The sequence below is a fragment of the Oncorhynchus clarkii genome, chromosome 20 (genome assembly GCF_045791955.1).
Source record: "Oncorhynchus clarkii lewisi isolate Uvic-CL-2024 chromosome 20, UVic_Ocla_1.0, whole genome shotgun sequence".
NCBI lineage: Eukaryota > Metazoa > Chordata > Actinopteri > Salmoniformes > Salmonidae > Oncorhynchus > Oncorhynchus clarkii.
Genome location: NC_092166.1, coordinates 51502152 through 51529619, shown reverse-complemented (window position 1 = coordinate 51529619; position 27468 = coordinate 51502152). Strand labels below are relative to the sequence as shown.

General features: G+C 41.2%; 1 protein-coding gene across 3 annotated transcripts in view; it reads left to right on the top strand.

Annotated features, from left to right (window-relative positions):
- The window catches only part of LOC139376481 (actin binding LIM protein 1b), a 103173-nt gene that overhangs the window by 24187 nt on the left and 51518 nt on the right, over window positions 1-27468 (top strand). For all 3 annotated transcript variants that reach the window (XM_071119113.1, XM_071119116.1, XM_071119114.1), the window contains exons 2-4: window positions 11954-12079; window positions 19631-19814; window positions 19929-20038. In XM_071119113.1, the coding sequence (XP_070975214.1) occupies window positions 11954-12079; window positions 19631-19814; window positions 19929-20038 (420 nt within the window). The remainder of the gene's footprint in view (window positions 1-11953; window positions 12080-19630; window positions 19815-19928; window positions 20039-27468) is intronic.

The following is a 27468-nucleotide window of genomic DNA, read 5'->3' as shown; positions in this document are numbered from 1 at the left end:
AAATCAAAAATTTTTTTGGGGGGGGTTACCAGTTGCACATTTCAGATCACCAGTTGCACATTTCAGATCACCAGTTGCACATTTCAGATCACCAGTTGCACGGAGGAAAATCGTTACTTTTGACTTTGACTTTTGACTTCCTATGACATCATATTGCAAATGGACAAAACATATGCCTTGTGCACAAGTAAAACAAAAAAAAATTATGATAATACAAGTTGACAAAGGTATAGTTTGAGCAAAGTATAGTTTGAATTTTGAGCATGACAAATTTGTGATGGTACCTGCCCATTAAATCATATTGCAAATGCACAGTGACTTTGAAAAAGTAAGAAAACATAAACAAATGGACATAATGAAATCATCATTTTTTTTTTCGGTTACCAGTTGCACGCGCATTTGCAATATGATTCTATAGTGAAAAAACATCACCAAATGGACATGATGAAATCAACACAACAAGTAATGGAAATGAACAACTATCACTGCCCGGCCATCCCGAGTTTATCAGTTCAGTCAATTTTGGCCCCCCAAAAAAATGACGTTTGACTTTGACTTTTGACTTCCTATGACATCATATTGCAAATGGACAAAACATATGCCTTATGCACATGTAAAACAAAACAAAAAATATGATAATACAAGTTGACAAAGATATAGTTTGAGCAAAGTATAGTTTGAATTTTGAGCATGACAAATTCGTGATGGTACCTGCCCATTAAAACATATTGCAAATGCACAGTGACTTTGAAAAAGTAAGGAAACATAAACAAATGGACATAATGAAATCACCATTTTTTTATTTTTCGGTTACCAGTTGCACGTGCATTTGCAATATGATTCTATAGTGAAAAAACATCACCAAATGGACATGATGAAATCAACCCAAACGAGCGATTGAGATGACCCAGAATCACTGCAAAGCCATCCCGAGTTCATCGGGCCAGTCAATTTCACATTCCTGCAGGATTTTTATAGCATGACCAATTCGTGATGGTACCTGCCCATTAAAACATATTGCAAATGCACAGTGACTTTGAAAAAGTAAGGAAACATAAACAAATGGACATAATGAAATCATCATTTTTTTTTTTTCGGTTACCAGTTGCACAACAATGCATGTGCATTTGCAATATGATTCTATAGTGAAAAAACATCACCAAATGGACATGATGAAATCAACACAACGAGTGATGGAAATGAACAACTATCACTGCCCGGCCATCCCGAGTTCATCAGTACAGTCAATTTTGGCCCCCCCAAAAATAGACTTTTGACTTTGACTTTTGACTTCCTATGAAATCATATTGCAAATGAACAAAACATATGCCTTATGCACAAGTAAAACAAAAAAAAAATTATGATAATACAAGTTGACAAAAGTATAGTTTGAGCATGCCAAATTCGTGATGGTACATGCCCATTGAACCATATTGCAAATGTACAGTGACTTTGAAAAAGTAAGGAAACATAAACAAATGGACATAATGAAATCATCATTTTTTTATTTTTGGGTTACCAGTTGCACAACAATGCATGTGCATTTGCAATATGATTCCATAGTGAAAAAACATCACCAAATGGACATGATGAAATCAACACAACGAGTAATGGAAATGAACAACTATCACTGCCCGGCCGTCCCGAGTTCATCAGTTCAGTCAATTTTGGCCCCAAAAAAATTGACTTTTGACTTTGACTCTTGACTTCCTATGAAATCATATTGCAAATGGACAAATCATATTCCTTATGCACAAGTAAAAATAAATAAATATGATAATAACATTTTACAAAGGTATATTTATACACTTCTTACACATGATTAATTGTCTTAAAATCGAAACAATTTCGAAAAACGGTCCAGAAAGCACTTTTTTTTAGTTTTCAAAGTTAAAAAAAAAATCAAATTTTCGACTTTTGACATCCTATTAAATCATATTGCAAATGGACAAAACATATGCCTTATGCACAAGTAAAAAAATAAATAAAAAATTATGATAATAAAATACGAATAAAGTATGTTGATACAGTTCTTATACGTGTGTAATTGACACAAAATTCGAAATAATTTTGAAAAACGGTCCAGAAAGCACTTTATTAAGGGTGTGTGAAGTTTTTTATAAAATTTTGACATTTTTGACTTTTGACTTCCTATGAAATCATATTCCAAATGGAGAAAACATATGCCTTATGCACAAGTAAAAAAAAATAAAAATGATAATAAAGTATGACTAAAGTATGTTGATAAAGTTCTTATACATGTGTAATTGACACAAAAATCGAAAGAATTTTGAAAAACGGTCCAGAAAGCACTTTTTTAAGGATGTGTGAAGTTTTTTACAAAATTTTGACATTTTTGACTTTTGACTTTTGACTTCCTATGAAATCATATTGCAAATGGACAAAACATATGCCTTATGCGCATGTAATTAAAAAAATATATATGATAACAAAATTGGACACAAGTATATTCATACAGTTCTTACACATGTGTAATTGACAAAAAAAATCGAAAGAATTTCGAAAAACGGCCCAGAAAGCACTTTTTTTAAGGGGTGAAAAGTTTTTGAAAAAAAAATCATTTTTTCAAAATTTTGCTTTTGGATGTTGACTTGGGTTGCATTTCCAATATGAAAAACCCCGGTGGAGCGCACTCGCCCCCTGTTGGATTTTTGAAGTGTTACAATTGGCAATTGCCATATGGCATTTGCCATATACTTTGCACGAATCAACGCCGCTTTGGGTGGTATTGGACATCGTGTATATGGTTTGTCCAATGCCAATATCTTGCCATTCATTTTTGTCCAATTCAGGGGGGTATTCCCTTACTGCCCGAATGCATAGTGCGAACTGTAAAGTTTGGTGGAAGAGGAACAATGGTCAGGGGCTGTTTTCAAGGTTCGGCCTAGGCCCCTTAGTTCCAATAAAGGGAAATATTAACGCTACAGCATACAATGACATTCTAGATGATTCTGTGTTTCAACAGTTTGTGGGAGGCCCTTTCCTGTTTCAGCATGACAAGCAAGGTCCATACAGAAATGGTTTGTTGAGATCAGTGTGGAAGAACTTGACGGGCCTGCATAGAGCCCTGAACTTAACCCCATCGAACACCTTGGGCATGAATTGGAAAGTCGACTGTGAGCCAGGCCTAATCGCCCAACATCAGTGCCCAACCTCACTAATGCTCTCTTGTGGCTGAATGGAAGCAAGTCCCCACAGCAATGTTCCAACATCTAGTGGAAAGCCTTAGACTTTTTCTTCCACTTTGACATTATATAGTCATTTGTGTAGAAAAGACAATTAAATCCAGTTTAATCTTACTTTATAACACAACAATATTTGGAAAAAAGTTAAGGGGTGTGAATACTTTCTGAAAGCACTGTATTAGCGTGTCTTTTGTTACAGTTACAGCTAGCTTAATTTCAGTCAACTTCTCCTGGCTTAGAAGGCCAGCATCCCGGAGTCGCCTCTTCACTGTTGAATTTGAGACTGGTGTTTTGTGGGTACTATTTAATGAAGCTGCCAGTTGAGGACATGTGAGGCGTCTGTTTCTCAAACGAGACACTCTAATGTATTTGTCCTCTTGCTCAGTAATGCACCGGGGCCTCTCACTCCTCTTTCTATTCTGGTTAGTGCCAGTTTGTGCTGTTCTGTGAAGGGAGTAGTACACAGCGTTGTACGAGATCTTCAATTTCTTGGCAATTTCTCGCATGGAATATTCTTCATTTCTCAGAACAAGAATAGACTGACAAGTTTCAGCAGAAAGTTCTTTGTTTCTGGCCATTTTGAGCCTGTAATCGAACCCACAATGCTGATGCTCCAGATACTCAACTAGTCTAAAGAAGGCCAGTTTTATTGCTTCTTTAATCAGGACAAGTTTTCAGCTGTGCTAACATAATTGCAAAATGTTTTTCTAATGATCAATTAGCCTTTTAAAATTATAAACTTGGATTAGCTAACACAACGTGCCATTGGAACACAGTAGTGATGGTTGCTGATAATGGGCCTCTACACCTATGCAGATATTCCATTAAAAATTTGCCGTTTCCAGCTACAATAGTCATTTACAACATTAACAATGTCTACACTGTATTTCTGATCAATTTGATGTTATTTTAATGGACAAAAAATGTGCTATTCTTTCAAAAACAAGGACATTTATAAGTGACCCCAAACTTTTTATCAGTAGTGTATATTGTATATGTGTCAAAGTAACACTTTTCAAAGTGTTGACAAACTAACGTCTTGGGTGTTGCAAATAGCAACTTAAATTAACACTTAGTGGTCTTTTTTGGGAGTGTTATTTTACCATTGTAGGTAGAGCCATATTTGCACATTTCCCAGCATTCCTTTCAAGTGAAAATAAGAGATACCCACCCTTGATTGTTTTTGTTCATGACAGAGACATGGTTTTTGCAGTGATACTTCTCTGTTTCTGAAACCTTCACCAAATGACTGTGTAATCCATGTTTTTGAATTAAACGCAAACAATTTATGACTATAAGGCCTTCAGTTATGGTATAGTTTCCCCCCAACATTTTGGTCTGATGATCCTGATTCTTTGGCCAAATCAAATCACAATATGTTGGCTTGTCGTGATGTGCAATTCGTGAACAATTCTTTCATTTTGTAACGGTTTTCTGTATGTGAAGGAGAGTCGGACCAAAATGCGGCGTGTAGATTGCGATCCATGTTTAATAAACAAACGTAAAACACGAATCGATACAAACACTACAAAACAAAGAACGTAATGAACGTAACGAAAACCGAAACAGCCCTATCTGGTGAACAACACAGAGACAGGAACAATCACCCACGAAACACTCAAAGAATATGGCTGCCTAAATATGGCCTGCCTCTCATTGAGAACCAATTCAGACAGCCATAGACTTACCTAGAGAACCCCACTAAGCCACAATCCCAATACCTACTAAAACCCCAAGACAAAACACACCACATGAATAAACCCATGTCACCCCTGGCCTGACCAAAACAATAAAGAAAGCACAAAATACTTCGACCAGGGCGTGACAGAAGGTGCGGACTCCCGGACGCACATCAAAAACAATAGGGAGGGTCCGGGTGGGCGTCTGACCATGGTGGCGGCTCCGGCGCGGGACGTGGACCCCACTCCATCAATGTCTTAGTCCCTCCTCCTCGCGTCCTAGGATAGTCCACCCTCGCCGCCGACCATGGCCTAGTAGTCCTCACCCAGAATCCACCTGGACTGAGGGGCAGCTCGGGACTGAGGGACAGCTCGGGACTGAGGGGCAGCTCGGGACTGAGGGGCAGCTCGGGACTGAGGGGCAGCTCGGGACTGAGGGGCAGCTCGGGACTGAGGGGCAGCTCGGGACTGAGGGGTAGCTCGGCACTGAGGGGAAGCTCGGCACTGAGGGGAAGCTCGGCACTGAGGGGAAGCTCGGCACTGAGGGGAAGCTCGGCACTGAGGGGAAGCCCGGCACTGAGAGGAAGCCCGGCACTGAGAGGAAGCCCAGCACTGAGAGGAAGCTCAGGCAGGTAGTTTGATCCGGCAGATCCTGGCTGGCTGGCGGTTCCGGCAGATCCTGGCTGACTGGCGGATCTGGAAGAGTCTGGTTGACTGGCAGATCTGGAAGAGTCCGGCTGACTGGCAGATCTGGAAGAGTCCGGCTGACTGGCAGATCTGGAAGAGTCCGGCTGACTGGCAGATCCGGAAGAGTCTGGCTGACTGGCTGCTCCATGCAGACTGGCAGCTCTGGCTGCTCCATGCAGACTGACAGCTCCATGCAGACTGGCAGCTCTGGCTGCTCCATGCAGACTGGCAGCTCTGGCTGCTCCATGCAGACTGGCAGCTCCATGCAGACTGGCAGCTCTGGCTGCTCCATGCAGACTGGCAGCTCTGGCTGCTCCATGCAGACTGGCAGCTCTGGCTGCTCCATGCAGACTGGCAGCTCTGGCTGCTCTGAACAGGCAGGAGACTCCGGCAGCGCTGGAGAGGAGAAAGGCTCTAACAGCGCTAAACAGGCGGGCGACTCCGACAGCGCTAGAGAGGAGGAAGGCTCTGACTGCGCTGAACAGGCGGGAGACTCCGGCAGCGCTGTAGAGGAGGAAGGCTCTGGCAGTGCTGGACAGGCGAGGTGCACTGTAGGCCTGATGCGTGGTGCTGTTACTAGTGGTACTGGGCCGAGAACACGCACAGGAAGCCTGGTGCGGGGAGCTGCCACCGGAGGGCTGATGCGTGTAGGTGGTACTGGATAGACCGGACCGTGCAGGCGCACTGGAGCTCTTGAGCACCGAGCCTGCCCAAACTTACCTGGCTCGATGTCCACTCTAGCCCAGCCGATACGAGGAGCTGGTATGTACCGCACCGGGCTATGCACCCGCACTGGAGACACCGTGCGCACCACAGCATAACACGGTGCCTGCCCGGTCTCTCTAGCCCCCCGGTAAGCACAGGGAGTTTGCGCAGGTCTCTTACCTGGCGTAGCCATACTCCCTGTTAGACCCCCCCCAATACATTTTTGGGGCTGACTCCCGGGCTTCCTTGCGCGCCGCCGTGCTTGCTTCGCCAACTCCATTCTACGATAACCTTCCTCGCACTGCTCCAGCGAATCCCAGGCGGGCTCCGGCACTCTCCCTGGGTCGGCCGCCCACCTGTCTATCTCCTCCTAAGTAATATAGTCCATACTCCTGCTGTCCATAACGTCCTCCCATGTCCATTCCTCCTTTCGCTGCTGTTGCCTGTTACCACGCCGCTTGGTCCTGTTGTGGTGGGTGATTCTGTAATGGTTTTCTGTATGTGAAGGAGAGTCGGACCAAAATGCGTCGTGTAGATTGCGATCCATGTTTAATAAACAAACGTAAAACACGAATCGATACAAACACTACAAAACAAAGAACGTAATGAAAACCGAAACAGCCCTATCTGGTGAACAACACAGAGACAGGAACAATCACCCACGAAACACTCAAAGAATATGGCTGCCTAAATATGGTTCCCAATAAGAGACAACGATAATCACCTGCCTCTCATTGAGAACCAATTCAGACAGCCATAGACTTACCTAGAGAACCCCACTAAGCCACAATCCCAATACCTACTAAAACCCCAAGACAAAACACACCACATGAATAAACCCATGTCACCCCCAGGCCTGACCAAAATAATAAAGAAAGCACAAAATACTTCGACCAGGGCGTGACACATTTTAACAAATCTTTTTACTGACTGGCTGTCTGTCATTTATGCGCACAGGCAATATATATCATGCTGCAGGCAGCATTGAGAATAAAAAGACATGCAAATTTAAGTGAGTCTATGGTGTAAGGTAGAGGTGATATGATCCTTAACTAGTGTGATAGAAAAATTACATATTTACCTTGTGTATTTGATATTAAAACCTCTTATGGGCAGGTGGGACGGTAACGTTAAAGATTAACTTCTTGTTAATCCAGCCGCTGTGTCAGATTTCAAAAAGGCTTTACGGCGAAAGCATACCGTGCGATTATCTGAAGACAGCCCCCAGCTTACAAAAGCATACAAACATTTTCCAGGCGAGGAAGTCACAAGTCAGAAATAGCGATACATTTATCACTCACCTTTTATGACCTTCATATAACAAGACTCCCTGTTACACAATAAATGTTTGTTTTGTTCGATAAAATCCCTCTTTATGTCCCAAAAACTCTGTTTTATTGGGGCGTTTTGGTCAGTAATCCACTGTCTCCAGGGAGGTCAAAAATGCAGACGAATACGTCCTAATAGAACCGGTAAAGTTCGTTGAAACATGTCAAAATATGTTTATAATTAATCCTCAGGTTGTCTATTGTTTAAATAATCAATAATATTTCAACTGGACAATAGCGTTTTCAATAGAAAGGAAAAACAACAAACGGCGCGTTTATCGGTCACACGCGCAAAGCAGCTCTGCATTCTTCCCCTGTCCTCTGACCAAAAGGTATTTTTACTCATCGTTTTTCAAAATACAAGCCTGAAAGCATGTCTAAAGACTGTTGAAGCCATAAAAACTGCAATCTGGGCCCTAACCTATAACAGAGTCAATAGGCATTCAAAGGAAAACAATTCACTTCAAAAAAGTTCCACTTCCTGGATGGATTTTCCTCGGGTTTTCGCCTGCCATATCAGTTCTGTTATACTCACAGACATTATTTTAACAGTTTTAGAAACAGAGTGTTTTCTATCCAATAGTACCATGCATATGCTTATCCTAGCTGCTAGGCCTGAGTAACAGGCAGTTTACTTTGGGCATGTTTGTCATCCATACTTCAAAATACTGCCCCCTACCCAAGAGAGGTTTTAATGGTGAACAATTAATATTTAACTAATATTAAGACATTTCTGTCCTGCTAGTGTCTGTGTTTACATGGGCTTCACTGGAGATGACTTGAGCTGACAAATGGGTTAAAGACAGCATTACATAGAAAATAATGTGTTTACTAGAGATAGTTTAGGAGTAGAACAATCCCTCATTGTCTCAAAATCATCCTCGCATCTGGGAAACTAAGTCAGGGTAGTGTTAAGACAACAACCCACGTGCAGATAACGACAGGATGAAGCCACAGTGGCCTCTGATGCTCCTTGGTCTGCATGAGGGGGCTGTTTAACCAACCATGACTTGTTGGTGTCAGCTATATATAGTACTCTGCATTTGTGTAAAGGTTAGGTTACTCGGTACAACACTCAAGGGTGGGCGGGTCGACCAGCCTCATTATTGCAATAATTAATCAATATTAAATAAAGATGATTGTTTGAAGAAATGGCCAAATCTCTCTCAGTACTGAATTTCCACAACACTAGCCACTCAAAGCAATTTATGATGACAGAAGTGCTAAGGGGTAATAGTCATTTAGTTCAGTTACCTTTGCTTTCTTGTGTACAGAAACAATGGTGGACATCTTGGGGCAACAAGTGGGGACAGCAGACTGGGATAGGAAGAGATTGAATATGTTCATTAACACTCCAGCCAGCTGGTCTGCACATGTTCTGGGGACGCGGCTAGGGTTGTCATCTGGTTCAGCAGCCTTGCGAGGGTTAACACGTTTAAATGTTTTACTCACGTCGGCCACGGAGGAGGAGAGCCCACAGTTCTTGGTAGTGGGCCACTCCGGTAGCATTGTGTTATCCTCAAAGCAGGTGAAGGTGTTTAGCTTGTCCGGAAGCAAGATGTCGGTGTCCACGACGTGACTTTCTATAGACCCTGCCGCATAAGTTTTGTGTCTGAGCCATTGAATTGTGACTCCACTTTGTCTCAAAATTAACATTTTGCCTGTTTAATTTCCTTACAGAGGGTATAACTACACTGTTTGTATTCGGCCATATTCCCAGTCACCATGACATGGTTAAATGCGGTGGTTTCAGTTTTGCGTGAATGCTGCCATCTATCCACGGTTTCTGGTTAGGGTAGGTTTTAATGGTCACAGTGGGTACAACATCTCCTATACACTTCCTGATAAACTTAGTCACCGTATAGGCCATAGTGGTGAAATAATAACAGTACAGCAATTAAACATTGGAGTGATAGATGTGCAGAAGATGTATCCCAGTCTACACGATCAAAACAATCTTGAAGCACCGATTCTGATTGGTCAGACCAGCGTTGAATAGTCCTCAGAATGGGTATTTCCTGTTTTAGATTCGGCCTATATGAAGGTAGGAGCAAAATGGAGTCGTGATCAGATTTGTTGAAGGGAAGGCGGGGGAGGGCATTGTAAGCGTTTCTGAGTAGCAGCTGAGTAGCAGTGGTCTAATGTTGTTTTATAGCGAGTGCTGCAGTCAATGTGTTTGCAGAACTTTGGTAGCGTTTTCCTCAAGTTTGCTTTGTTAAAATCCCCAGCTACAATAATATGTGGTTTCCAGTTTGCATAAAGTCCCTTGAAGTCCTTTTGAGGACTGACGTGGTGTCAGCTTGAGGGGGAATATACACGGCTGTGACTATAACCGAAGAGAATTCTCTTGGGAAGTAATATGGTCTGCATTTGATTGTGAGGTATTCTAGGTCGGGTGGACAAAAGGACTCGAGTCTCTGTATGTTATAACAATCACACCATGAGTGGTTAATCATAAAACATACACCTCTGTCTTTCTACTTCCCAGAGAGTTCATTATTCATGTCTGCATGATATCCTTTACCGAATTGGTGTCTCCCCCGTGTGACGGTTGAGCTGACGTGTGCTAAAGTGATTAGCATGACGTTGTAAGTAAGAAGAACATTTCCCAGGACATAGACATGTCTTATATTGGCAGAAAGCTTAAATTCTTGTTAATCTAACTGTACTTTCAGTAGCTTTTACAGTGAAATAATACCATGCTGTTGTTTGAGGAGAGTGCACAGTTATGTACTTAAATGCATCAATAAACCAAACCAAGGCACATTTGGGCGGACTTGATACAGTAATACAATGGTTCATTGGATCAGTCTAAAACTGTGCACATACACTGCTGCCATCTAGTGACCAAAATCTAAATGGTGTCTAGACTCCTAAGTCATATAATGGCTTTTCTATTGCATTTACCAGATCTAATGTATTATATTATCCTAGATTAATCTCACATTTCCAGAAACGTCAATGTGTTTCCTTTAAAATGGTATCATGAATATGCATATCCTTGCTTCAGGTCCTGAGCTACAGGCAGTTAGATTTGGGTACGTCATTTTAGCTGATTTCTTTTTTTAAAGTGTCCGATCCTTAATATACTGAGAACCCAGGCTGTATCACAACCGGCCATGATTGGGAGTACGAAAGGACGGCGCACAATTGGCCCAGTGTCGTCCGGGTTTGGCCGGTGTAGGCCGTCATTGTAAATAAGAATTTGTTCTTAACTGACTTGCCTAGTTAAATAAAGGTTACATTTAAATTAAATTAATGCTTATCACTCCCACAGCAGGCAAGCAATGCATTCCGCCAAGAGTCGCTATTAATCTGGCGATGAAGAAGAGGAAGGAAAGGGGGAATCCGAGCTAGGCTGAAAATATAGGCTACACTGCCTCCTCATCCTAGTATCCTGATGGCTAATATCCAATCGCTGGAAAATAAACTTTGTGAACAATTGCAGAGGGACATCAGGAAATGCAGTGTCTTTGTTTTTGCTGAGTTGTGGTTTACGGATAATACACTACACTCTACTATTCAACCAGACGGCTTCTCCATATTTCGAATGGATCAGATGGTGATGTCTAATAAGAGTCTATGGGGAGGGGTATGTTTCCTCAAACAATTCCTGATGTACGGAAGTTGAAAACATCGCAAGCTCCTGTTCACCCAACCTGGAGTTTCTGATGTTAAAACACCAACCCCACTATACGCTGAGGAAACTCATGTGTTATTATCACAGCAAAAACCAAGACGACACTCAGTGAACTGTACAAGATTATTAGCCAGCAAAAATCCTTTCACCCGGAAGCAGTCTTTATTGTCGCAGGTGACGAGAGTCAAAGATGTTAGGGGACTTGGGGTATGGAATTGTTTTAAGATGGTCAAACTATGGATCATCTAACTGTTTGATTTTGAATTTTTAGGACCTCGTTTGGTATAAAAAAATGTATTTGATAAAATTTAGATTTTGGCCATTACTACTAAAGCCTATAGAAACATCATAAATGGCAAAAAGGACAGACCAAAAATAAATAAGAAACATGGTTGTCATAAATCTAGGAGATATTTAAAAAATATATTTCGTACACATATTTAACGGAAATGAACTCAACACAGTCAAGTAACAACACCACGCAGTGTTGATTCCACTGTGATTGAAATAACTTCATTTATTCACTGCAGTTGGTGTCAATTTCAATCCCACTGGTGTTAACCCCACTAGAATCAATAATCGGATATAACACTCACAACACTTTTAACACCCGCATGTTTGCTGTGTGTACACGCACCCCGTTTTGAACACAGTGATTTAAATACATTTTAGGTGGCCATGCTCATGCCTGTCTGTTCTCTCCTCCAGTGGCCCATGTTCAGGACCCTGCAGAAAAGCTGTGCATCCAGTGCTACAAATGTGGGGAGCCATGCAAGGGAGAGGTGCTGCGGGTCCAGTCCAAGCACTTCCACATCAAGTGCTTTACCTGCAAGGGTGAGCATGTATATATGTGTGTTTGTGTGTGTGTGCGCTCGCACGTACATGTTTGTCTGTGCGCACACATATGTGTGCGTCTGTCCCCGGACCCAAATCTCACTATTATTCCCAGTCTCTTTTCCTTGTCAACTTTGAGAAATTTGCAGTGCATGCCCTTTGGTCCAATGCACAGGGAAGTCTTCAGAAAAGGTAAGATGTGGAGGATGGTTGGAACTCTTGCAATTTTTGTCACTTTGTGGTTACTGTCTTGAGTGAGTAGTGTGCCCTTGAATGATTCATTGAATGGTAATGAATTGCATTTACATGGCACCTTTCACCTGGTCTCAAAGGGTATACATTTCCTTACTTGAGATAGGTCACGTGCTATTCTCACCCAGAACGGGAACTATGGAATTTTCATTCCAAATGATCCCACTTACTATTTTCTTTATAATATATTTTTATTCACAGAAAATTGAAGACGAAACATTCAGAACTTGTAATCCCACAGTGACATTATCGCCCCTCAAGCCAGGGTTAACTATAGAGGACTTCTTGTTAGTTTGTATTGTGGGCTGAGAGAGGACATTGAAGGAAAGGCTAACATATGTAATGTTTTTTTCAGTAATAATAATCAAAGTAATACAAATTCATCAGTTTAGTCAATTGTCAATCAATAGTATGACACAATATCAAATGTTCACTTCTTATAAACTATAATAATTTGTCTTGTGCTAACAGCTGTACAATGCGCACAGTAGCAGCATCAAACAATGCCACTAAGACATTGCTCGTCCTAATAATTATATATTTATATATTTTTTAATTCCATTATTTGACTTTTAGATGTGTGTGAATTGTTAGATACTACTGCACTGGTGGAGGTAGGAACACAAGCAATAACATCTGCTAAATATGTGTATGTGACCAATAACATTCGATTTGATATGAACCACCTTTACCAAAGACTGAGATCCATAACTAGCTGCCCAACATTTAAGTACAACTACCTCAATATACTCACAAGTCAAGCAGATATTCAGCTTCATTCAATTAGAATGTTCTATCATTCTCCTCTCTTTTTTAATCAAATTGAGCTGCTTCCTATGGAAACCCCCTATGAAGCGCTAACCACACTCCACTGTCTTCACACATTTCGAAGTGATTGCTTTACAGGATCTTGACAGAAATAAGATGATATTTGCCTGTGATAGAGAAGTATTTAGTCTGCAACTAACTCACTCCTCTGGTATCCATAGAAATTACAATTAGTATTAGACCAAGAACATTGCTCAAACCACCTTTATACTAACAAAACCTTGTCTTGCTCTACAAATCTTCCTTACTGCTTACAAAAAAAGAGCTCAGTGCTTGTCTTGTTGAATTTCATATATTGAATGAAAAACTACCAAAACATTTCATGTTCACATTTTTTCTTACGTTTGTGAAAGATTTTTGGAAAGACTGCATACGCCAGACTACGCTCATAAAGCTTTGTCTGTCCATTTTCATGGCAACCTCATTAACAAATCCTAAGAGTCTATTGACGCACCTGTGCCGAGCAACAGCAGTGTTTGTCATACCATGATACATACCGAAAACCGGTCATCTAAAAAAAAACGTCAGTAGCATCCGAACTGCTAATATTACACCACTCAGGAAAGAGGACACTCTCACGAACTCGGCAGGTGTTCTCCGTTTTGCTCTACATTTCACGGGACATGTCTGAAGGTAACCCATACAAATGAATGGAGGTAGTTTAGTGGCAACAAAAATAAAAAATATGTGTCCAAAAAAACATAAGAAAATCATAAATATTACCTGAGCTTTCTTATATCTTCCAGATATAATATAGACACTTCAAAACCACATTCCTTATGAATTATTTTTAACTTTCTTGCCATTTATGAATGTGTTTCTATGGGCTATAGTAGTAAAGATCAAATGCAACATGTTATCAAATAACTGTTCTATATTTTTTCATACCTAAAGGGGTCCTACAATTCAAAATCAAATAGCTAAATGATCCATGACAAAACCATCGTAAAACAATTCCATATGTTAGCTTTTAGGTTTTAAAGTCCCATTCTTGTGGGCAGATTCAGGAATTTAGACAGTATTGTTGGAGCATATATGAAGATGGCTAGCATTTCACCTCCAGAAATCTGTCTCTCTCTCTGTGTGTGTGTGTTTCGTGTGCATGCCTGTCTAAATCCACAGAGGCAAAGTCTATTTGTGTCCTTCTGGGCCCCTCGACCTCCAGGGCTCTGGGAAGCCTGCCATAATCCCTCTATCATAATACCAGTGGTTGGTGTGACCTGCATTAGCAATTTCCGCTAATGGCTGACGACACCTCCTTCCACACAAAAAATATGTGCATTCCTCTGTGAACAAGTAATTTACCCTGAACTTCCAGAGAGGCACTAGCGCATCCAATTGTACACTGTAACGGAAAACTGTAATTCATATGATCATTTTGGGTATTATCAACAGTAAAATACTCTGAAACATATTACTGCAGCATACTGTACATTATGGTGCATTGTGGGAAAATTGTGTATAAATGATCAACATTTGGAAACAATTACCTTTCCTGAAATGTCAAACTACCTGGAAGTCTGAAAAGTGGGCGGGGAGCTAACAGTGACGGTTGGGTCTTTGAAAATGCCTATGTTATGCAACATGGACACAGTGAGCAGTTGCAGTGAGGTTATCTCAAGCAAATTTGCTGATACACAAAGGAATTCCAAAACATTGAAATGGCAACATCCAATCCTGTAATACATCACATCATGGTTTCACAAATTACTTGTTTACAGTGCATTGCAAAATTGTTCATCCCCTTTATGTTTTTCCTATTTTGTTGCATTACAACCTGTAATTTAAATTGATATTAATTTGGATATCATATAATGGACATACATAAAATAGTCCAAATTGGTGAAGTGAAATTTAAAAAATAACTTGTTTAAAAAAAATGTAAACAGAAAAGTGGTGCGTGCATATGTATTCACCTCCTTTGCTATGAAGGCCCTAAATAAGATCTGGTGTAACCAATTACCTTTAGAAGTCACATCATTAGTTAAATTAAGTCCACCTGTGTGGACTGTGGCTGGCTCTTCGAGCATGACAATGACCCGAAACACACAGCCAGGGCAACTAAGGAGTGGCTCCGTAAGAAGCATCTTTAAGGTCCTGGAGTGGCCTAGCCAGTCTCCAGACCTGAACCCAATAGAAAATCTTTGGAGGGAGCTGAAAGTCCCTATTGCCCAGCGACAGCCCCGAAACCTGAAGGATCTGGAGAAGGTCTGTATGGAGGAGTGGGCCAAAATCCCTGCTGCAGTGTGTGCAAATAAAAGTAAAATGCAAATTAATTACTTAAAAATCATACAATGTGATTTTCTGGATTTTTATTTTAGATTCCGTCGCTCACTTTTTAAGTGCACCTATGATAAAAATTACAGACCTCTACATGCTTTGTAAGTAGGAAAAACTGCATAATCGGCGTTGGATCAAATACTTGTTCTCCCCACTGTATAAGGGGGCCAGTAGCTCATGCCATCTTGGACCCATGATGGTCTCCTTCTTCTCCACAGATATAAAGCCCACAAGGTGAAACATACTGTGTAAATTGAAAATGAATATGCATAATTTATAATATTGAAAGTAAGACTCTCATAAGAGGACTAGCCCTGCTGACCAGCCAAACGCAAGCTGTGGTGTCGACTGTAACCGCTGACCCTCACCGATTCTGAATGTCCCACATTTAGCCCACTAGATTGTGTATTTGTGTCATGGTTATTTTTTTTAGACATGTCTTACTTTTCCATGCTAGTTGGTGACTTATGTATGCTCACAGGTGCATAGAATAACTTTTGTATACCTATTTGGGAGTTTCTGCCAAAGCTTGTCAATTGTGTCAGAGAACCTAGAATACCAAAGTTTTAAAAAGTGCCACCAGCAGCCCTGTCAACTCTGTTGGTATTGAGGGTTCTTGCATCTTTGCATCAAGGTTGGATGGTGGAACCTCAGAATCGAAAACAGGGCTTTTAACGCAACTAATGTTATTCCATATTCAAGAGCCCAATTCACCAAGTAGTCTTTGAAACGGTCCGTTTGACTTTCAACCTCATTGTCAACCATCTCCTCGACATCACCCTCATTATCAACGGTTCTCCTCAGCCTCATCAAACTCACCCTGACCTTCGCCTTCTCCTACACCTGCAGTGTCCATCAAAGCATCCACAAACAGTTCTTCCTCAAAGTCCTGACCAACATTTCCTCTGCGCTCTCATTGGACATATAAAATATCGAAGGAACAGCAGCATTTTCTACATTATGTGTAGAAATCTTGACATGTTTGCAGTACTCCTTCGCCAGATGTTTGAAGTCACACTATACTCTGAATACTTCTCAGTCATTTCTGGCTCACTTTGAGGGCTGCAGCTCTGAAACACATATTGCTGAAATGAATTACTAAAGGGCAGCGATTTGCATTTACATTAATTCTTAGGAACCTTAATCATCTTTGTTGGCTGAATAGCTGCAGGAGGAAGAACTGGGGCTGGAATTAGCTGGCAGGCTAGAGAGACAGAGAAGAGATTTTTAGGTGTCGAAGTGACTGCATTAACATTCAAAAACTTGTCATTTTCAGGAAACAATCGCCTTGATTAATCAGAAGAGGTTGTTTAGCAATTTGCTGTAAGTTGATAACATCACAGACAACACAATCTGATTGCTGATTTGAAACGGGCCTTGAAATATGTTAGAAGTCCCGTTATGTTAACGTTGTCGTTTTATGTGTCGATATCCTACTCAGTCCTATAAATTAACGTTAAGCTACATTTCACCTGCCTTTTTACACTGGTAACTTAAGCAGAAGTAAAAACATTTTAACATACTTTTCTACGGAATATTATTACAAAAATTATCCAGTTACTTAATGTCCAAATTGGATAAGAAATATAATTTACCATTGAAGTTTAACGTTGTTAACAAAATCACGGCACGAGCTCAATTGCCACATCCTAGCCATACGTAATCCTGCCGAAGGCGAGACAGACTCGGGTCACATGACATCGGCTGAGTCTGACTCTCAGCCGAATGCCCCGACTCTCAGCCGGAATCGGCCCAGCTCCAATGTGCTAACTGGGAGTACAATATGGGTTTCAGTCGATAAACTAAAGTTAGCTAGCTAGGTGGCTTGCCGGAAACTTACTTAGCTAGGCACCATATTTGTCATCTGCCCTCTTGATGCTGGCATCGGCTGTAGCTGAGCTTCTAACGTTAGCTATCCCAAAAATGTCCAGTTGAAACATGTATGGTTGAATGTCACAATGTAGATAATAGAACATCAAAAATACTGGTCGAATTCGTGTTGATGAGAGAAATCACTTGAAGCCATTGCGTCTGGTCAGTTCTTTCAGTTTTGCCCAAAGGATTTTGTTGTTAGTGGTGCCTCTTGGAGGAGTGCCGGAGGCTAGAACAGGAAGCACCACCCAACACAAGTTGTAGTCTTTCAGAGACTGGAAGAAAATATGTGTGCTTGTATATTTAGCAATGAATCCGCTGATTGGAACATCGCTGAAAGACGTCCAATGGCTCTATCGAACAAGGACAAACATATCTACATGCACAAAAATGTATAGTATACAGCTGTAGTTGGAAGTTTACAAACACTTAGGTTGGAGTCATTAAAACTCATTTTTTAACCACCCCACAAATTTCTTGTTAACAAACTATAGTTTTGGCGAGTCGGTTAGGACATCTACTTTGTGCATGACACAAGTAATTTTTCCAACAATTGTTTATAGACCGATTATTTCACTTATTCATTTTATCACAATTCCAGTGGGTCAGACGTTTACATACAGTACACTAAGCTGACTGTGCCTTTAAACAGCTTGGAAAATTCCAGAAATGTATGTCATGGCTTTAGAAGCTACTGATAGGCTAATTGACATCAATTGAGTCATTTGGAGGTGTACCTGTGGATGTATTTTAAGGCCTACCTTCAAACTCAGTGCCTCCTTGCTTGACATCATGGAAAAATCTAAAGAAATCAGCCAAGACCTCAGAGAAAATATTGTAGACCTCCACAAGTTCGGTTCATCCTTGGGAGCAATTTCCAAATGCCTGAAAGTACCACGTTCATCTGTACAAACAATAGTATGCAAGTATAAACACCACGGGACCGCTCAGGAAGGAGACGCGTTCTGTCTCCTAGAGATGAACGTACTTTGGTGCGAAAAGTGCAAATCAATCCCAGAACAACAGCAAAAGACCTTGTGAAGAAGCTGGAGGAAACAGATACAAAATTATCTATATCCACAGTAAAACGAGTCCTATAGCGACATAACCTGAAAGGCCGCTCAGCAAGGAAGAAGCCACTGCTCCAAAACTGCCATAAAAAAGCCAGACTACGGTTTGCAACTGCACATGGGGACAAAGATCGTACTTGTTGGAGAAATGAAGGAGGCCTACAAACCTGACTCAGTTACACCAGTTCCGACAGGAGGCATGGGCCAAAATTCACCCAACTTATTGTGGGTAGCTTGTGGAAGGCTACCTAAAATGTTTGACCCAAGTTAAACAATTTAAAGGAAATGCTACCAAATACTAATTGAGTGTATGTAAACTTCTGCCCCACTGGGAATGTGATGAAATAAATAAAAACTGAAATAAATCATTCTTTACACTATTATTCAGACCATGCACATTCTTAAATAAAGTGGTGATCCTAACTGACCTAAGACAGGGAATTTTTAACCAGATTAAATGTCAGGAATTGTGATCAACTGAGTTTAAATGTATTTGGCTAAGGTGTATGTAAACTTCTGACTTCAACTGTATTTTGTCCAAATCGTGCAGCCATATTCTGACATACTTCTGGAATCCTCCATTACTCAAATTGGAGCTACTGTGTAAATCAAATCACATTTTATTTGTCTCATGTGCCGAATACAACCTTACAGTGAAATGCTTACTTACAAGCCCTTAACCAACAATGCAGTTTTGAGAAAATACAAACAAAAAAGTGTGAGATATGAATAACTAATAGTTCAAAAGCAGCAGTAAATAACAATGGCAGTTCAATGTGTGGGGGCACCGGTGTCGGGGTAATTGAGGTAATATGTACATGTGGGTAGAGTTATTAAAGTGACTATGCATAGATAATAACAGAGAGTAGCAGCAGCGGAAAGGGGGAGGGGGATTCCAAATAGTCTGGGTAGTCATTTGATTAGCTGTTCATGAGTCTTTTGGCTTGGGGGAAGAAGCTGTTTAGAAGCCTCTTGGACATAGACTTGGCACTCCGGTACCGCTTGCCGTGCGATAGCAGAAAGAACAGTCTATGACTAGGGTGGCTGGAGTCTTTTGAAATTTTTTTTGTCTGAGATTACTAATTAATTGCAGCATAATGCTACCTACAGCCATTTTATGTGGGAAGAAAGTAAATGTTTTATTTTGTGAAGAAATGAAGGCTAAATTTTGATGAAGATGGATTCTGAGATAACTTTTCTAATTTTAGCATGTATGCTAAGCGAATACATGTTGTGTTTGTGTGTTCAGTGTGCGGGTGCGACTTGGCTCAGGGAGGTTTCTTCATGAAGAACGGGGACTACCTGTGCACGTTGGACTACCAGCGGCTCCATGGCACATGCTGCAATGGCTGTGGGAGCTTTGTAGAGGGAGAGGTGGTCACTGCTCTCGGCAAGACGTACCATCCGGCCTGTTTCGTCTGCACAATCTGCAAGTAAGATCATTGTGCTACCACATGCACATGCATATACACACACAGACACAGACACGCACATACACATACTGTAGACGTATCTCTTCTCTCACTCTCTCTCTCTCTCACTCTCAGACGACCATTTCCTACTGGAGATCGTGTCACCTTTAATGGGAAAGACTGTCTCTGTCAACACTGCATCCACCCTATGTCCCCTACCCCCAAAGACATCAGCAGCTCCAGCAGTAAGTGTGTGGTGTCCGTGCATGCGTGCAACTGTGTGTGTCCATATGTGCATGTGTGTGTGTGGGTGAGTGAGGGGTGTCCAAATCATTTTTGAGGATCCCTTACCACAGGTGTCATAAATTTCATCCGGCTGTGGTGAGTTTTTTTTTCTCGTGGGATGATTGTTTCTGTTAACATGATTTAGGTTGTCTCATTTAACATTTTTAAAATCCAATTGTTGGATATCTTCACTCTAGCTGGATTCCAATAGGAATTACACATCACTTTGCAAGCCAGCATAATGTGACTTGTAAACCAGGAGTTTCCGACCACTGTGTTAGGCTATAACTAGGCCCTCAAAGAAAGTCCATATGATTTATGTAATGTCATAAAGAGTTTAATTTTAAAGGTTAATAAGGCTGGTGGAATAATTCATAGATGGTTCTAGGAAGAACCCTTCAAAGAGAGTTCTAGGAAGAACCTTTAGATGATAAAAAGGGTTTTGGTAGAACCATTTATAGAGGGTTCTAGGCAGGACCCATCATAGAGGAGACAAGCCAAATAACCTTACTTAGTACCTTTTTTTATCTAAGAGTGTATAACCTCTCTAACATTAGTCTATCCTAGACCGCTTCCAGTCACCCTGCCCAGACAGAGTGGGAGAGGTGTCCATAGTTCACTGGACAAATGGAACAACAATGGATCCACCCAAGTAAGGAAAATTATGTTGAAAAATAATCTGTTTTATATGGATGTTGAAAAGACGCCTTATACGTTCGTCAAAAATATGTAGTTTCCAGACTTTGAAAATATGTATTTTCCAGGCATTAAAATCCGGTGCGTTTTAGGTGCTCCATGAAACGTGAAAATACATATTTTTTGGTCATTGATTCTATGGCCAAATTTCAACTTGCTATACATGGTCAATTAAGGAAGATTATATGGCAATAATAATTTTAACCCCTTTCCCACCGATGAAGTCCCCGGTCATTCTGGAGATTATGGTGGTGATAAAGGAAGACCAACAGTGGGTGAAGTACGGCAGGTCTGCGGTAGCTGGAAGGCAACCAGCAATTTCACCCCTCCGGCCCTGCTGAGTATCAGTCTGGAGTGCAAAGCCCCTTGCCATCTCCTTCTGAGGCAGAGTGCTTCAAGCTGTTTCTGACAGAGGAGCTGGTGGGAGACATATTAGAGGAGACCAATCAATTTGCCTTGGAGCTACAGGAGAAGAGAGAGCCAAGAGTGAGGGGCTTTACTAAATGGGTGACAACCACAATTAGTGAAATGTATACCTTCCTGGTGACAGTCCTTCTCATCTGAATAGTAAATAACACCATAAGAGAATACTGGAGCACAGATCCTATGTTTGCAACTCCCTTCTTTGTCACTCTCTTTTCCCTTCCTAGTTCTGCTGTGATGCCTGCATTTCGTAAACAAGGCTACTGCCAACCTAAATGACCAATTTTATACAAATCAATGTTCTTACCAGCATGACATCAGCATTTGGTCTGGTCTTTGTGCCATACAAAAACCTATGCATTGACGGGTCCCTGATGTTATGGAAGCGTAGGCTAGCTTTCTCTCAGTACATTTCCTCCAAAATGCACAGGTTTAGGGTCAAGTTCTTTGTTATGTGCGACGTGAATACAGGATTTGTCTAGGACAATATAGTCTACACAGGGTCCATCACTGACATCCAACATTGTGAGGGGCTTGGGGTGTCCGGGTCCATGGTGTTGACCATGCTGGCTCCACTTCTTAGGAACGGACACACTGTACGTGGACAATCGGTACAGTCCCACACTCTTCCAGCATCTGCTCTTCAACTGCAAAGTGGCCTGTGGCAAAGTCCGGTCACACATGAAGGGGATGCCAGTATTTCGGAAGCAGGAAGATGAGGAGGTGGAGTTCAATGAGAACGGTCAACAGCTGGCAGTAAAATAGCATGACAAACAAGACGCCCATGTCCTCTGCATTGTCCATACAGCAACCCTGTCGGCCACAGGGAAGGTCGACCACCTGACGGGAGAGGGAAAGATCAAAGGAGACTGTGTACTGTAACCTCAAAATGGGGGTAGTGAATAAGGTGAACATGATGAACAGTTTTGTGGAATGCGCTGAGAAAACTACAAAGTGGTATAAGAAGATATTTTTCCATCTGATCGGCATTCATTTCTCAATGGCCACATACTTCAAAGTCATCTTACAGGTGAAAATATTACTGAAATAGTTTTTTATTTTAATTTTAGAATTGGACATAACGTTCCAATATGCAATTACAGTGCCTTGCGAAAGTATTCGACCCCCTTGAACTTTGCGACCTTTTGCCACATTTCAGGCTTCAAACATAAAGATATAAAACTGTATTTGTTTGTGAAGAATCAACAACTAGTGGGACACAATCATGAAGTGGAACGACATTAATTGGATATTTCAAACTTTTTTAACTAATCAAAAACTGAAAAATTGGGCGTGCAAAATTATTCAGCCCCCTTAAGTTAATACTTTGTAGCGCCACCTTTTGCTGCGATTACAGCTGTAAGTCGCTTGGGGTATGTCTCTATCAGTTTTGCACATCGAGAGACTGACATGTTTTCCCATTCCTCCTTGCAAAACAGCTCGAGCTCAGTGAGGTTGGATGGAGAGCATTTGTGAACAGCAGTTTTCAGTTCTTTCCACAGATTCTCGATTGGATTCAGGTCTGGACTTTGACTTGGCCATTCTAACACCTGGATATGTTTATTTTTGAACCATTCCATTGTAGATTTTGCTTTATGTTTTGGATCATTGTCTTGTTGGAAGACAAATCTCCGTCCCAGTCTCAGGTCTTTTGCAGACTCCATCAGGTTTTCTTCCAGAATGGTCCTGTATTTGGCTCCATCCATCTTCCCATCAATTTTAACCATCTTCCCTGTCCCTGCTGAAGAAAAGCAGGCCCAAACCATGATGCTGCCACCACCATGTTTGACAGTGGGGATGGTGTGTTCAGGGTGATGAGCTGTGTTGCTTTTACGCCAAACATAACGTTTTGCATTGTTGCCAAAAAGTTCCATTTTGGTTTCATCTGACCAGAGCACCTTCTTCCGCATGTTTGGTGTGTCTCCCAGGTGGCTTGTGGCAAACTTTAAACGACACTTTTTATGGATATCTTTAAGAAATGGCTTTCTTCTTGCCACTCTTCCATAAAGGCCAGATTTGTGCAATATACGACTGATTGTTGTCCTATGGACAGAGTCTCCCACCTCAGCTGTAGATCTCTGCAGTTCATCCAGAGTGATCATGGGCCTCTTGGCTGCATCTCTGATCAGTCTTCTCCTTGTATGAGCTGAAAGTTTAGAGGGACGGCCAGGTCTTGGTAGATTTGCAGTGGTCTGATACTCCTTCCATTTCAATATTATCGCTTGCACAGTGCTCCTTGGGATGTTTAAAGCTTGGGAAATCTTTTTGTATCCAAATCCGGCTTTAAACTTCTTCACAACAGTATCTCGGACCTGCCTGGTATGTTCCTTGTTCTTCATGATGCTCTCTGCGCTTTTAACGGACCTCTGAGACTATCACAGTGCAGGTGCATTTATAGGGAGACTTGATTACACACAGGTGGATTGTATTTATCATCATTAGTCATTTAGGTCAACATTGGATCATTCAGAGATCCTCACTGAACTTCTGGAGAGAGTTTGCTGCACTGAAAGTAAAGGGGCTGAATAATTTTGCACGCCCAATTTTTTTTCACCTGAATCCAATCGAGAATCTGTGGAAAGAACTGAAAACTGCTGTTCACAAATGCTCTCCATCCAACCTCACTGAGCTCGAGCTGTTTTGCAAGGAGGAATGGGAAAAAATGTCAGTCTCTCGATGTGCAAAACTGATAGAGACATACCCCAAGCGACTTACAGCTGTAATCGCAGCAAAAGGTGGCGCTACAAAGTATTAACTTAAGGGGGCTGAATCATTTTGCACGCCCCAATTTTTCAGTTTTTGATTTGTTAAAAAAGTTTTAAATATCCAATAAATGTTGTTCCACTTCATGATTGTGTCCCACTTGTTGTTGATTCTTCACAAAAAATACAGTTTTATATCTTTATGTTTGAAGCCTGAAATGTGGCAAAAGGTCGCAAAGTTCAAGGGGGCCGAATACTTTCGCAAGGCACTGTACTGTCTGAGTCCGTACAGCCAGTTGGGTTCTCAGTTCATCGCGCAGACAAGAATAAATATCTCTCTGGGAAGTAGAAGGGCGGGGGTGTTTGTTTCATGATGAACTACTCATGGTGTGATTGTGATAACATACGGGAACTCAAGTCCTTTTGTTCACCCGACCTAGAATACCTCACAATCAAATGCCTACCGTATAACCTCCCAGGAGTATTCTCATCGGTAAAAGTCACAGCCGTGTATATTCCCCCTCAAGCCGATACCACAACGGCCCTCAAAGAACTTAACTGCACTTTATGCAAACTGGAAACCACATATCCTGAGGGCGCAATTATTGTAGCAAAGCAAATTTGACAAAAATGCGAGTGAATTTCTATCGACAAAGACTGTAGTACAGTGCCTTGCAAAAGTATTCATCCCCCTTGGCATTTTTCCTATTGTGTTGCATTACAACCTGTAACTTAAATAGATTTTTATTTGGATTTCATGTAATGGACATACACAAAATAGTCCAAATTGGTGACATGAAATTAAAAATATATTGTGTTAAATATTCTAAAAAATAAATATAGAAAAGTGGTGCATGCAAATGTAATCACCCCTTTGCTATGAAGCCCCCAAATAAGATCTGGTGCAACCAATTACCTTCAGAAGTCACGTAGTTAGTTGAATAAAGTCCACCTGTGTGCAATCTAAGTGCCACATGATCTGTCACATGATCTCAGTAAAAATATACTCCTGTTCTGAAAGGCCCCAGAGTCTGCCACACCACTAAGCAAGGGGCACCACCAGGCAAGTGGCACCATGAAGACCAAGGAGCTCTCCAAACAGGTCAGGGACAAAGTTGTGTAGCCAACATATCAGGGTTGGGTTATAAAAAAATATCCGAAACTTTGAACATCCCACAGACCATTAACTTCTCTGGGATATGTGGGACCCATCTGGCCAACATCCAGTCAAAATGCAGAGTGCCAAATTCAAATAAATTACCAAAAAAATTAAACTTTCATGAAATCACACATGCAATACACCAAATTAAAGCTACACTTGTTGTTAATTCAGCAAACAATGCTATTATCTGAGGACAGCACCCCAGCAAACAAACACAGACAATCATATTTTAACCCGCCAGGCACGACACATAACGCAGAAATAAAGATATAATTAATCCCTTACCTTTGACGAGCTTCTTCTGTTGGCACTCCAATATGTTCCATAAACATCACAAATGGTCCTCTTGTTCAATTAATTCCGTCGATATATATCCAAAATGTCAATTTATTTGGCGCGTTTGATCCAGAAAAACCCCGGTTCCAACTCGCGCAACATGACTACAAAATATCTCATAAGTTACCTGTAATCTTTGTCCAAACATTTCAAACAACTTTCCTAATAGAACTTTAGGTATTTTTAAACAATCTATAAAATTTAAGACGGGATAAACTGCGTTCAGAACAGGAGGAAAACAAAGTGTAGCGAGCTTTCAGGTCAGACGCCTCTAACAAAAATATACTTCTCTCTACCCTCGTTCTGAACAGTGTTACTTCTTCATTTCTCAAAGGAAAAACCTCAACCAATTTCTAAGGACTTGACATCCAGTGGAAGTGATAGGAACTGCAAGCAAGTCCCTTAGAAATCTGGATTCCCAATGAAAACCCATTGAAAAGAGAGTGACCTCAAAAAAAACCAATCCTGAATGGTTTGTCCTCGGGGTTTCGCCTGCCAAATAAGTTATGTTATACTCACAGATATCATTCAAACAGTTTTAGAAACTTCAGAGTGTTTTCTATCCAAATCGACTAATAATATGCAGATCTTAGCTTCTGGGCAGTTCCTACCGCTTCCACTGGATGTCACCAGTCTTTAGAAATTGTTTGAGGTTATTCCTTTGTGTAATGAAGAAGTACGGCCATCTGGAATGAGGGTTACTTCATGTGTACTATTTGATAGAGGCGCATGACCAGAAAGCATGCGTCAGTTTGTTTTCTTCCTGTATTGAACACAGATCACCCCGTCTTCAATTTTATTGATTACTTACTTTAAGAAATACCTAAAGTTGTATTACAAAAGTAGTTTTGGCATGTTTTGGCAAAATGTACAGGTAACTTTTGAGATATTTTGTAGTCACGTTGTGCAAGTTGGAACAGGTGTTTATCTGGATCAAACGCGCCAAATAAATGGACATTTTGGATATATATGGATGGAATTAATCGAACAAAGGACCATTTGTGATGTTTATGGAACATATTGGAGTGCCAACAGAAGAAGCTCGTAAGGCATGATTTATATTTTTATTTCTGTGTTTTGTATCACGCCTGCAGGGTTGAAATATGTTTTCTCTCTTTTGTTTACGGAGGTGCTATCCTCAGATAATAGCATCGTTTGCTTTCACCGAAAAGCCTTTTTGAAATCTGACATGTTGGCTGGATTCACAACGTGTGTAGCTTTAATTTGGTATCTTACATGTGTGATTTCATGAAAGTTTGATTTTATAGGAAATTATTTGATTTTGGCGCTCTACATTTTCTCTGGCTTTTGGCCAAGTGGGACGCTACTGTCCCAACATATCCCAGAGAGGTTTTAACCCTCCAGACGAGCTTCAATGCCATACAGCTCTCCTTCCGTGGCCTCCAACTGCTCTTAAATACAAGTAAAACTAAATGCATGCTTTTCAACCAATCACTGCCTGCACCTGCCCTGCCCGCCTGTCCAGCAACACTACTCTGGACAGTTCTGACTTAGACTATGTGGACAACTACAAATACCTAGGTCTCTGGTTAGACTGTAAACTCTCCTTCCAGACTCACATCAAACATCTCCAATCCAAAGTTAAATCTAGAATTGGCTTCCTATTTCGTAGCAAAGCATCCTTCACTCATGCTGCCAAACATACCCTTGTAAAACTGACCATCCTACCGATCCTCGACTTCGGCGACGTCATCTACAAAATATCCTCTAATTCTCCATAAATTAGATATAATATATCACAGTGCCATCCGTTTTGTCACCAAAGCCCCATATTCTACCCACCACTGCGACCTGTACGCTCTCATCGGCTGGCCCTCGCTTCATACTCGTAGCTAAACCCACTGGCTCCAGGTCATCTACAAGACCCTGCTAGGTAAAGTTCCCCCTTATCTCAGCTCGCTGGTCACCATAGCAGCACCCACCTGTAGCACGCGCTCCAGCAGGTATATCACTCTGGTCACCCCCAAAACCAATTCCTCCAATTTCGCCCATCTATAATTTAGCCCAAACATCTGCCTCTTCCCCTACTGTATTTATTGATTTATTTTGC